The 13014-nt window shown below is 46.2% G+C and overlaps 1 protein-coding gene across 7 annotated transcripts in view; it reads left to right on the top strand.

The window, feature by feature from the left end:
* Positions 1 to 13014, top strand: part of Liprin-gamma (liprin protein kazrin) — a 537537-nt gene that overhangs the window by 391459 nt on the left and 133064 nt on the right. For 6 of the 7 annotated variants that reach the window (XM_070102129.1, XM_070102128.1, XM_070102127.1 and 3 more), the window contains exon 1: positions 5428 to 10230. The exons of the other annotated variant lie outside the window; for it this stretch is intronic. In XM_070102129.1, coding sequence (XP_069958230.1) covers positions 6792 to 10230 — 3439 coding nt within the window. In that variant the 5' untranslated portion in view covers positions 5428 to 6791. Of the gene's footprint in view, positions 1 to 5427; positions 10231 to 13014 lie in introns of those variants that run through there. 7 annotated transcript variants of the gene reach the window in all.

The following is a 13014-nucleotide window of genomic DNA, read 5'->3' as shown; positions in this document are numbered from 1 at the left end:
GGAGTAAGAAGACAAGCAATGTTCAGGTTCCAGCCAAGGGGTGGAAGGATGATGAACCTGGAGTTGGTCACGATCCTTTAGTGGGTGATGAAAGTACAGTAGAGTCCAAGCCTAAAGAAGACGAGAGGCGTGAGGTTGAAGAGGCTTTTGCAATGAAAACTGAAGGGGAAACGGATAAAGTAAGTAAGGTGATGGAAGGAGTACATGACTTTACAGGTAGTGAGGATATGTGTGATGGCGGAAGAGTCAGTGTAGATAAGCCTGTCGATAAGGAGAAGGCTCTCGAAATTGTGATGAAAGATACTAAAGAAGACACTGAAGCAGAACCAGAAGTGAAAGAAAATGAGGAAAATACAAATACTGTTAGTGATAAAGACACTAAAAATTTGCTTTTTACAGCAAGCGATGCTAGAGAGAAAGAACTCCCCAAGACTCCTACTGACATCAACCACGAGGTGAGGAAGAATGAACCGCACGGGTTAACTAAGCATAGAAGGGAAAGTAACATAGCAGTATATAAAGACAAGAAAAGCGACAAGGTTAGTAACGTCTCTGAGGTGCATGAGGATGGAGGCACAGAACTCGGTGAAGATTCTACCAAGCCCAAGAAACCAACAGGAGTGGCACAGTTCTCCGACATAGCCAAGCAGATCATGAAGGAAGTCCAAGACAGCCGCTCCAGGAAAATGAAGTGTTTAAGGGATTTGCGCAGCTTAAAGCCTAAAACAAAAAGCTTTATGACGAAAAAGTTTAAAGATAAAAGCACTCCAGTAGAAAGGGACAAGTTTGGCTATCACAGTGGTGGTGCTTCATTAAACGTGGAAAGGTCAATGTGTGTTGAACAGTCACCGTCTAGATCTGTGCTGGATGCCACCCGACGGAGATTACAACTACAGTCACAGGCATCTAAAAAGGAAAGTAAGGGACAGCCATCTGCTGATGAGATCGAGCACTGGATACCATTATATTCTTCAAAAAATGAACCTTGTCAAGTTTCAGAGTCCGTTAAAGTTTCTCAGGAAACTTCCACTACAGACGTTCTTCATACTAGTATGATCCCTCATAAGTTACTTTCCATAAATGTGAATGCAAATTCCAGCCCTCAGGCTCTGGAAGGAGAACCTAGTATCACTAAAACAAAGGAAAATCGAACGCACCCGACCGTGACTGAAACGAAAACAGAAGACACTCCCAGAACACAAGACAGTCAGACTTCTGTTTATACAGAGGCGACAACCATTCCAGCTTCACCCATAAAGTCCTCCTCTAAGGAAGTGGGTGGTAGTTATCGTGTCAGTGCATCTATGGTGGAGGCAAGAGAGGTTCAGAAACCTGACTCCGGTGATCCTAAAACCTCAGTGGTGGAGGGTGGGAGGTCGCATCAGTGTCCCGCTGAGACGGGTCGCGTCAAGGCGGTGGGCGATCGCGCTGTCGCCGCCGCCGCCGTTACTCTTCTCCACCAGAGTGAGGGGTTACCACAGGCTCTTGATGACAATAATTACGTGGTAAATAATGCAGTTGACGGGAATGGCAATATAAAAGGAAGTGAGAAAGTGGAACATAGTGAAAAGAAAACTTTTGTGAAGGAAAGTGCGACAGATAGACCCCTGACGGATCAATTAAAGGATATTCACATAACGAAAGAAATTTCTCCGGTCAAGCAGTATACCTGTAACGCAACACATGGCGTGACTGGTGACACATCACACACTCTGGACACTGCCATCGAGGTCATACAGGCTGACGATAACGCCACCAGAGACTCATCCACTCAACATTTTACTGAGTCAGTACTTGCTTCTCCAGACATTGTAGTGTCATCACAAGAATTACATTATAATACTGATGAAAACAGTGAGAACATAAACAAGCCTTTGAGTTTGGATAGTGGTAATGATGAATTAGATGCAGCAGATATTAAGGAAAATAAAGGAGTTTCACTACGAAGACGTCACAGTGGTGAAAGTAAAGCTAGCGTATCGACTTCCTCGTCAGAAGATGGAGACATGGAGAGCCTTGAGGGTCCGTGGTCAACCCCTCACCTAGCTCTGGTGGTGCAGGAGCTCGTCGTCTCTAAGAAGTTCAACATGACCTCAGCACAGGTTAAAAAACGCCAACATACCATCACTCGGCTCGATGTTCCTCAGAATCATCGAACTCTCATCTTCGACAGCGCGAAGTTGTCTAAGACTGAGAGGAGCAGAAGTGTCCCTCCACTGGGGACTCCCAGAGACAAGCAAGAGAGAAGGCCGAGTCAATCGCACGAAGAGGCTCTGAAGGGGGCGACCAGAGGTATGATGAGAAGTAGCCGTAAAAGCAGTCGAAATGGGGACCAAATGGGGCAGCCTATTTTTTCAAAAAAGAGTACAGAGAGAGAAAATAATGAAGCAGATAACAGCAGCTCAGAATTGTCAATAGACAGCCCAGTACAGAATGAGGATAAGAGTCCAACCCCTGACATAGATGTGTGCCGTAAACCAATAGATGACCAACGTTCTCACACGAAACACAGCTTAAATAAAGGCTCAAAAGTTGAGAAAAAGAAAACTTGGGGATTGAGAAATAAGAACTTGAAGACGACCAGCGACTCCAGCAAGGCTGATATTGTCAGAGTAAAAAGCCCACACGACAGAAAACTTTTGCCATCCCCGAAAATTGAGCGTTTGTGTCGGTCACCACAACTTCACAAAGGAAGATCAAGCAGCAACAGCCTCAGCCGGGACATGTCTCCTCGGCAGTCTCCAGTAAGAACCCGACGGCAGAGATCTCCCAGGGGTTCCCAGTCTGAGTTCCCCAAACCTGGATCTCCACGGCCTTTCTCTCCAAAAATGGACTCTTTAAGAAGCTCGAAGTCTAGTTCTCCTGCACCAGAGGGTTCGCCTAAACCCTCTCCAGCAAGGTCACCAAGAATCGCTGCTGCTAAAATAATTAAGTCAGTTGTGACTCAGGTTCAGAGCTCACCCACACTCTCGTCTATCCCAAAACTTCAAACAAGGGATACAGACGAACCAAAATTTGGAGGAAAACATAGGAACTCTGTAACAGAAATACTATCCAATTTTGAGAATAAGCAAGAAGAGAAGAAGATTTTACCAAGAGCATCTGAACACTTGGTTGAGAAGACTCCGGAGTATAAAATCAAAGATTCTGGGAAAGAGACCAACATGGGAAGTGTTTATGGAGGTAAGGTAATAATCGTTGTGAATGGAGACACGAGTGAATCTGAAGGCAAGAAGAGTATGGTGTCGGAAGCGGACACTCTATATAAGGACCAGTCACTCACGGGTGATCTCAAGTTAGATGTGCGACAATCATGGAGGGACCACCTACCTATAAATAAATTCCAGTCTCAAAAAAACACGGTTAGTGGGTCTGGTAACGTCGGGGCCAATCAAACGCCAGAAAACGAGGAAATAGAAACTAGTATAGCTGGAAGTGACGAATTAACCAGGTCAAAAGACACAAAGCCTGTGAATGCGCTTCGCCGACAGCTGTCTGATTGCCGCCAACGGTTCAATGTTTTTTTGGAAAACAAAGCTACACACGACCAGCGTCAGCAACGCTATGCATACATTGCTTCCAAAACAAGTGGTAAACTGGACTCTGAGATCATTCAGTTCTTCGAGTCTCAACAGCATAAACCACGGGAAATAGCAAGGAATGAAAAGGTTATCCCAGAGCACTTCAGAGGCAGCCGGAGAGGTGACCCTAGGAAGGTGTCGCAAAATATTGACAAGAATGAGAATGAGAAAAATTGTAAGATTTTCCCAAAACAGGACAAACAGCCAGAAACAAAACAGGACAAACAGCCAGAGATAAAGCAGGATGAGCACTCTCAAACAAAGCAGGACAAACAGCCAGAGACAGAACAGGATGTTAATATTTCGGTAGAAGTGAAGAGCAACGCGACCATACTTAGTGTCAAGCTTAAAGAAGAAGGGAGAGGTCATACCTCAGTTGTGGAATCAGAACATTTACATCAAGAATTTAGAAAAACGAGGTCAAAATATGAAAATAGTTTGGAAATTAGTAAATTTATAGAAGCAAGAGAAACATATCGTGTACGTGGTGACAAAACTAGAAGAAAGAAAGTAATACCCAAGGTAAAGAATGAAGACAATGAAAATGCTATGGGAGCAGAGACAAGTGAGGGTAATGAAAGCCAGAGTGTGAGAGAGGGAGAAGGAGGAGAGGCGACACTGGTTCCTTTCTTCAGTCACTCCAGCAGACAGCATGAGCAGGTTGATGATGCTAGTGTGGTATTGACACTGGACACAGGTAACTTGACGGACGCAGCTGTTACTGATGCCAACGTAGGAGGGAAGGACGTGCAGATGGCAGTCAAGTATGACACCAGCCAGAGTAGGAAGACACGTAAAGACAAACAGAGGCAGGAAAGTCTCAAAAGCAGGAAAGATACCAGCAGTAGCTCAGCAGATAAGAGGGATGAGATGATCGCCAGGTTCAAGCAAGATGATGGTATTATGATAGAGAAAATCCGGACGCTGAAGGGCACCGGGCAGTTGCTGGTAGATGTCTCAGGGCAAGTGGGCGAACAAGTGAGAGACAAGACCAACACGAATCTAAGGATCTCACTGCACTCTCCTACATTCACAGATCAAGACGGAGAGACGAGAGAGCATCAGGTTAGTAACATTACCCAGGATGACGCTCACATTATCTCTGAAATTGAAACAGCAGAAGATGAACAAATTGGCGTCAAACATGTGTTTTCAAGCCAGAAAACTTTACTAGATAATGAAGGAGAAAGTGAAGATAGTTTAGCACAGGATGAAACAGAGAAAGCTACAAATAAGATGAAAAAGGAGGATAGATGGAGCCGAGATGAGAGAGAGAGTGCCGTGGGAGAGGTTGTAGTGAAGAGTGCTGGGGGAACACCTGTGCAAGTTGATCCTGTAGGAGAGGTCACTTCAACCTGCCCGAGGAGATGCCAGAGTCCTTATATTCCTACCTTACTCTCCACCACTGACCACAACCTCTCCACCACTGACCAAGACCCCTCCACCACTGACCACGATCTCTCCACCACTGACCACGTCCCCTCCACCACTGACCACGACCCCACCACCACTGACCACATCCCCTCCACCACTGACCACGACCCCACCACCACTGATCACTTCCCCTCCACCACTAACCAAGACCCCTCCACCACTGGCCACAAACCCTCTACCACTGACCAAGACCTCTCCACCACTGACCACAAACCCTCCACCACTGACCAAGACCCCTTCAAAACTGACCACGACCCCTCCACCACTGACCACGACCCCTCCACCACTGATCACCCCTCCACTGCTGACCACAAACCCTCCATCACTGACCAAGACCCCTCCACTGTTGACCGCAAACCCTCCACCACTGACCATGACCCCTCCACCACTGACCATGACCCCTCCACCACTGACCAAGACCCCTCCACAACTGACCACAAACCCTCCACCACTGACCATGATCCCTCCACCACTGATCACCCCTCCACCACTGACCACAAACCCTCCACTACTTACCATGACCCCTCCACTACTGACCATGACCCCTCCACTACTGACCATGACCCCTCCACCACTGACCAGGACCCATCCACCACTGATCACCCCCCTTCCACTACTGACCACACTACTGACCACGACCCATCCACCACTGATCACCCCCCCTCCACTACTGACCACACTACTGACCACGACCCTTCCACCACTGAGCATGACCCCTCCACCACTGAACATGACCCCTCCACCACTGATCACCCCTCCGCCACTGACTACACCTCCACCTCTGACTACACCTCCACCATTGATCACCCCTCCATCACTGATCACACCACCACTGATCGCCCCTCCAGCACTGACCACACCTCCACCACTGACCACACCTCCACCACTGACCACTCCACCACTGACCACACCTCCACTGACCACACCTCCACTGACCACACCACCACTGACCACACCTCCACCACTGACCACACCACCACTGACCACTCCACCACTGACCACACCTCCACTGACCACACCTCCACCACTGACCACACCACTGACCACACCTCCACTGACCACACCACCACTGACCACACCACCACTGACCACACCACTGACCACACCACCACTGACTACACCACTGACCACACCACCACTGACCACACCACCACTGACCACACCACCACTGACCACACCTACACCACTGACCACACCACCACTGACCACACCTCCACCACTGACCACACCACCACTGACCACACCACCACTGACCACACCTCCACCACTGGCCACACCACCACTGACCACACCTCCACCACTGACCACACCTCCACCACTGGCCACACCACCACTGACCACACCTCCACCACTGGCCACACCACCACTGACCACACCTCCACCACTGACCACACCTCTACCACTGGCCACACCACCACTGGCCACACCACCACTGGCCACACCACCACTGACCACACCACCACTGACCACACCACGACTACTCAAACAAACATAATCTCAGAGTCTGGCGGATTTAGAGCTGACGTGGAATTATTGAAGGTTAAAGCCTCCCCAAAAGTTGACTCCATTACAAGTGACATTAAGCAACAGTCAGACGAAGATTTACGGACGGAAGAAGACCCAAGTAGAATTTACTCCGTAATTAATGTTTCTGAGAAGAAACAGCGCATAAAATCTAATGATTCGTTCACTCCCCATTTATCATCGGTCATCGGTAACGATGTAGAAAAGACTGTTGAAGACGGAGATGAGGAGATAAGAACGTCGTCTTTTGGCATGACCATAAGACAGGGTGGTTCCAGGGACGTCACTCTGATTGAAGAGAAGCTGTCCAAAAGCATAGTCTGTAGCAAAGAAAATTTATTCTCTGGGGATTTTGACAAAGATGTTTGTGTTGTGGATGTGGAAGATGGCAGTGATGACGTGGGGGTGAGTGGGAGTGACAGAGGAGGCTTTCCCAACGCTATGGAGCTCCCTCGTGAAGGTAAACGTGGCCACCGTGCTCGTGACAGCTGCCTGCATCATGTTGAAGACGCCAGTACAAATATTTTTCGTTATGAGAGTTCTAAAAAAGTTGACATATGTGATGAATCGGATCGAAATACGACAGCTCGACGACTTCTGACAGGTCACAGACGACTTACCAAAACTATTTCTGAGGATAACTTTACTCTGAAGGAGAACCCAGAGTTCGGCTCGCAGGAGAAGGTCGCAGAACTTTCACGGCTGCCTTCCTTCAAGAGAAGTCGAACAGAGGGTGATTTTCGTCAAGAAAAGTTAGTGACAGACATGACTGTTATGGATAAATCGTCGACGGTGAGCGAAATATTCGCTCGTGGTGTGTCGGGGAAGATCAGGCTGAAGAGTCGAAGTGTTGAGAATATTCGTCTCTCCAGCTTGAGCTGTGTGGAGATCCCCAGTCCCACCGATACCATGCCTCTTCCCAAGGCTGAATCTTCTGCTGCTGTTGACATTCCCAACACTGAAAACACTACCTCTTTTCCCAACATGGGCTTCTCTGCCTGTCGCATTGTTGGTGTTCTAAAGAAGAGGGATTCCAGGGAGAACGTCTTGGGGCTAATGTCTCCGTCCAAGGCAGAAGATAATCAGACCCATGATGAGGCTGGTGTCACAGGACGCAGTGAAGACTCAGAAAAAATACCTCCTGTTTCCAAAACAGATGAAACAGTGATTCCAGATGAGGAAATCTCTGTTATAAAAGCTTCGCAGCTGGTATCAGAGGAAGTTGCCAAAGAAGCTGTTGAGGCGGCAATAACGCAGTGCGTTCAGACTTGGGATATTTGTGATCAAGAAACCATAAACCTTCCCAATATTACTAAAGCCAAATTAACCGTGGCTGGAAGTCAGATAGCTGAAACTCACATTTATGAAAATGTACCTGAAGTCATATTTTGCCGAGGTAGTACGACGGAAGTCCCTGCTCCGAGTTTACCAGCAGGTGAAGAACATCCGCCAACTGCAGCCGATCTCAAAAATCTTGTACCCAAGGTAATACACATATACGAGAACTTGCAGGCTGCTGCTGCTGCTTCAGTCTCAACAGCCACCCTTTCCTCTGGTATCACAGATACAAAATTCGTGGATGTTCAGCAGCGTCAAGAAGAAAGCATCACGAAGGAAAGTTTTTCAAGGAAATTTGTCCCATTTAAAGAAACTCGTGCGGACATGAAGGGCCATTCACAGTCAACATTATTGCCCAGATTGTCGACCAGTCAGCCCCTCATCGAGGCTTCGTCACCTAAGCGTGTGGCGTATGAAAGATCTTCGTTAAGGAGGAAGCTACAACCGGAGTCCGAGAGCAGAGCTGAAAAGCAAAAGTCAAATTATATGAAACAAAAGACTGTCAGAGTTGGTATTTTAAAAAAACAGAAGTCGGACATTACTGGAGTTCGGCTGCAAAAACTTCACTACTTTGACAACGAGCTTCCAGGAGAAAGAAGAAGGTCTTACTCAATTAGTAGTGTTGACCCGAGGGCATCGCCTCGAGTCCAGAAAAACGATGTTGTGGACCACAGAGGTTTAAATTCCGAGAGTACTAGAAGCGACTGCAGAGCACCAAGCGTCAAGCTGGAGACGAGTGGCTTAGACAGGCGGTATAATGCCGCTATGAATGCCAGCAGTAGCACTAACAGGAGCAGCGCCATTGACAGGATTCTCCAGAGTTGTGCCCCTTGCATTTCGAGCACAACAAATTCCACGTTGGATTTGTCCGTCATGTCATCACCAGTCAATGCTGACACCAGCGGTGATCCTTCAACGGAATTTGACCCAGACGACGTGGGATTCAGAGACAGAGCAGTTCGCAGAGGTAGTAGTGGCTCCTCACGCCGACAACGTACCAGAAATAAACATCTTTACAAAACGTCATACTCATCATCGGATGTGCCAACCGTTGTGAGCTGTGATACCTCTTTTACTGCGAACGAAAACACGCCTTTGGTCAGTCAAGTAGCCCTGGAAAATACAGAAGTTCTTGATGTTAAACCCAGTCATAAAGAAAGCGAGAAAACAACAGAAACGACAGAACAAGAGGCAGAAAGTCCTGGAGGCCAAGTACTAAGCCAGAGCAGTTGCAGTTTGGTATCCATCTCGGCGGTGGATGGAACAGTTGCAGTAACATCGTCTGATGCATACTTTACTGGAGACGAGGCCATTACCAACAGTGAGCACGAGACAGCAGAAAATAGCTATGTGAGCTTTGAGAGAGAGAGCTCGACTCCAAACCCAGAAGAGGAAGAAAGAGCCACCGACGACGCTGACTTTTACAGCGAATTGCTGGACACCATTCTGAGTGTGGTTGATGCGCAAGAACCTTCTTTTTCTGCAGATGGGGATGCTCCATGCCCAGACGAAGAGGGTAAGACCGGCTTGCAGGTATTGTCGCAGCAGAAAGGAGGAAAACGTGCACATGAAACAGTACAGGCGCACATACAGGAATTACCGAATAAAGAATGTGTGGATGAGGTTATTGCAATCATGAATGATAAAAAGCACAACTCTCCAACTAAAGAAGAGTGCAAGCATTCTGCAGGCATTAGTGATTCAGATTCAACCTCGAGTGTAGACTCGGAATTGGCGGAGGTGCGCCGCCGCATCACTCAGAGATTCCCACCCGTGCCCCGGGCAGACCCTCAAATGAGCCAGGAGTCAGTGCTGGTCTCACCTAGTGCCCTGTGCCCCATGCCCACCTGCGCCGCCTGTCGTGACTACAGCACCCGTGTATCACAGCCTCTCGTGTTTACTTTCGACTCAGCGGTGGGCTCACTACCGCCCTGTAAGCCTGCACGTGCCGTCAGCATGCCCTATGTGGACCAGCCGTGTGAGGGAAACGACCATGACCTCATCAGCCGGTCTCTCAGCCTCCCTCACGACCCCGAGGTGTTTCATAGCCCTGAGGTCGTCTGTCGTACCGAGCACGACGATGACGAGTACTGGAGTGCTGGCGAGGAGGCTGGCCGAGGCTCTCCCCAGATTTCTACTGGTCTACCCCAAAACTCACCACACCAAGATTCGTCACCCCAGGATTCCTCGTCACCCCAGGATTCCTCGTCACCTCAGGATTCCTCGTCACCTCAAGATTCCTCGTCACCTCAGGATTCTTCACCACATGATTCTTCACCACAAGATCTTTCTCCTCATGACCACACGTCACAGGATGATCCTCATACGGACTCCGGCGTGGAGGGATGCAGAGGTGAGTGGGTCATTATATTCATAGGAAAACGATAAACCCGTAGGGATTATACATCGCCTAGGAAATGGGAGGTAAAAAGGTTTAATCCAACGAATGGGAAGGTAGGTCCAATTCCATGGACCAAGAGTCCTATACCAGCATGAAGGCACTCCCCCCTTAAAAGAGAGTCGAGTCAGTACAGTGTGTGTAACATGCAGGATATTTACTTATTGTACTTCCTTCCAGTCGTGGCATATTCTTTGCTGTGTCAGGTACATCAGTGTCACTGTCATTGACAACACGGGATATAGCTCAGTTACTGTGTCACTTGAGAAACGTGCCTGACCTTTTTCACATCATGTTATATATATATATATATATATATATATATATATATATATATATATATATATATATATATATATATATATATATATATATATATATATATATATATGCTGTATTGCATATATTGTTGATTAATTTTTCATAGAAAATTCAGAGTTGTCATGTTTGTCACGTGTCATAAAGGAAACATATCAATCCTGTGCATGCATATGCTTATAAAGTGTTTCAGCGTAGCCATCCAAAGGGGTAATGCCTACTGCATTCATGACTCGTGTCCAGCTTCGAAGGAGCTGGAAGAGATTCATAATCTCATTTGATATGTTGCACTATTACATAGATGTTTGTACTTTTCAAATAAATAATCCATGACATTAAAAAGGGATAGTATATATGTCGTGCCGAATAGGTAAAACGCTCTTTTTACCGAATAAGGCAAGCACAAATTTGTGTATGCAATAATTTCGCAAAAATTATTCTGAACCTAACTAAAAAATATATATCTAAAATATATTTGGTTGGATTAGGCTTAATTTAATTGTGCTTGTTATAATAAGGTTAGGTAAGTTTCCTAAGGTTCTTTTGGTACAAAATTATTAATTTTTAAGTTAACATAAATGAAAAAATGTATCTTAAACGTATAAGAGAAAATTTTAGAAAGGACTTAATTTTAAATGAGTCAGTTTTACCTGTTCGACACGAACAAGTGGTATTAATCAATAATAACACAGCGACTAGCCGAGGATTCGAACCGTGTCGTTTTGGCCCGTGGGTTAGAGCGTCATTTGTGGACCAAAACGACATGGGTTCGAATCCTCGGCTAGTCGCAGTGTTGTTATTGATATATATATATATATATATATATATATATATATATATATATATATATATATATATATATATATATATATATATATATATATATATATATATACACACACACATATACATACATACATATATAGGGCTGGCAGAGACGGGCAGGGAAACAGGCAGGCAAGGATTGAGGTCATTACGTCAACCTAGGGAATAAGGACTCGAGTTACTGGAACTGGAAGCTCAAGCGTTGTGACGATCCAGACTGCCACCAACCCAACCCCAGGATTATTCCAGTTGTATTGATGAGTGCTGTTTTGTGTTGATGGGTGCTGTGTTGTGTTAGTGGGTGCTGTGTTTGTGGGTGCTGTGTTGTGTTGGTGGGTGCTGTGTTTGTGGGTGGGTGCTGTGTTTGTGGGTGCTGTGTTTGTGGGTGCTGTGTTTGTGGGTGCTGTGTTTGTGGGTGCTGTGTTGTGTTTGTGGGTGCTGTGTTGTGTTTGTGGGTGCTGTGTTGTGTTCGTGGGTGCTGTGTTGTGTTCGTGGGTGCTGTGTTGATGGGTGCTGTGTTGTGTTGGTGGGTGCTGTGTTGTGTTAGTGGGTGCTGTGTTTGTGGGTGCTGTGTTGTGTTCGTGGGTGCTGTGTTGATGGGTGCTGTGTTGTGTTGGTGGGTGCTGTGTTGTGTTCGTGGGTGCTGTGTTGTGTTGATGGGTGCTGTATTGTGTTTATGGGTGCTGTGTTATGTTCGTGGGTGCTGTGTTGTGTTCGTGGGTGCTGTGTTGTGTTGATGGGTGCTGTATTGTGTTTATGGGTGCTGTGTTATGTTCGTGGGTGCTGTGTTGTGTTTGTGGGTGCTGTGTTGCGTGGTGGACGATACATTGCTGTGTGTTATGTTAGATCTGTCTTTGGATATGTTGGCAACCAGGTAAAATGTCAGCTCGTCAAGATGGTGTTGCTCTCTAGACCGATGTTCTACTCTGTTAGTGGTGTATCGGAAGTCACAACAGTGGCTACAAAGCATTAATGAAGTAGAGGAAGAACCTTGACATCTGCGCACGTAACTTCCCATACGAAACACCTAGGAATATGATTTCATAGTGACCACTTTAAACAACACTGTATGGTATACCACACACCTGCTAACAATCAGAACTACCATCTAACAACCGGTCGTAACCACTGTAAATGACGTAAATGTTATTCGTTATAACGAATAACATTTACGTCAACATTTGGGCTTCCTGTCGAAAAAAAAAAGATAAATTCGTTTCTGGTGTTACTCATTTGCTTGGCATCGTTTACTGTTGTGAAATATTAGTGTATACATTACTGTTGCCATTCCTGGATATGGCTAACACGGTGGCGGAGATCAGTTATGTATTTTCACAAATCTCTTCAGAAAAGAGAAATGGATTTTGCAGGGAACTTGCAGTTTTAACTGACTTTCATGGTAGCAAAGAAAGAGGGCGACAAGACTCAGGTGTTTTCCCCTACACTAATTAATGTCTATACCTGTTTATGACATTGACTAGTAACTGAATTAAGGGTGTGTTATTTTGTTTGACATTGAATAATAACTGAATTAAGGGTGTGTTATTTTGTTTGACATTCATTAATAACTGAATTAAGGGTGTGTTATTCTGTTTA

Source organism: Cherax quadricarinatus, chromosome 80 (genome assembly GCF_038502225.1).
Source record: "Cherax quadricarinatus isolate ZL_2023a chromosome 80, ASM3850222v1, whole genome shotgun sequence".
In the NCBI taxonomy this organism is placed as follows: Eukaryota; Metazoa; Arthropoda; class Malacostraca; order Decapoda; family Parastacidae; genus Cherax; species Cherax quadricarinatus.
This window is presented reverse-complemented; position numbering and strand designations above follow the sequence as displayed.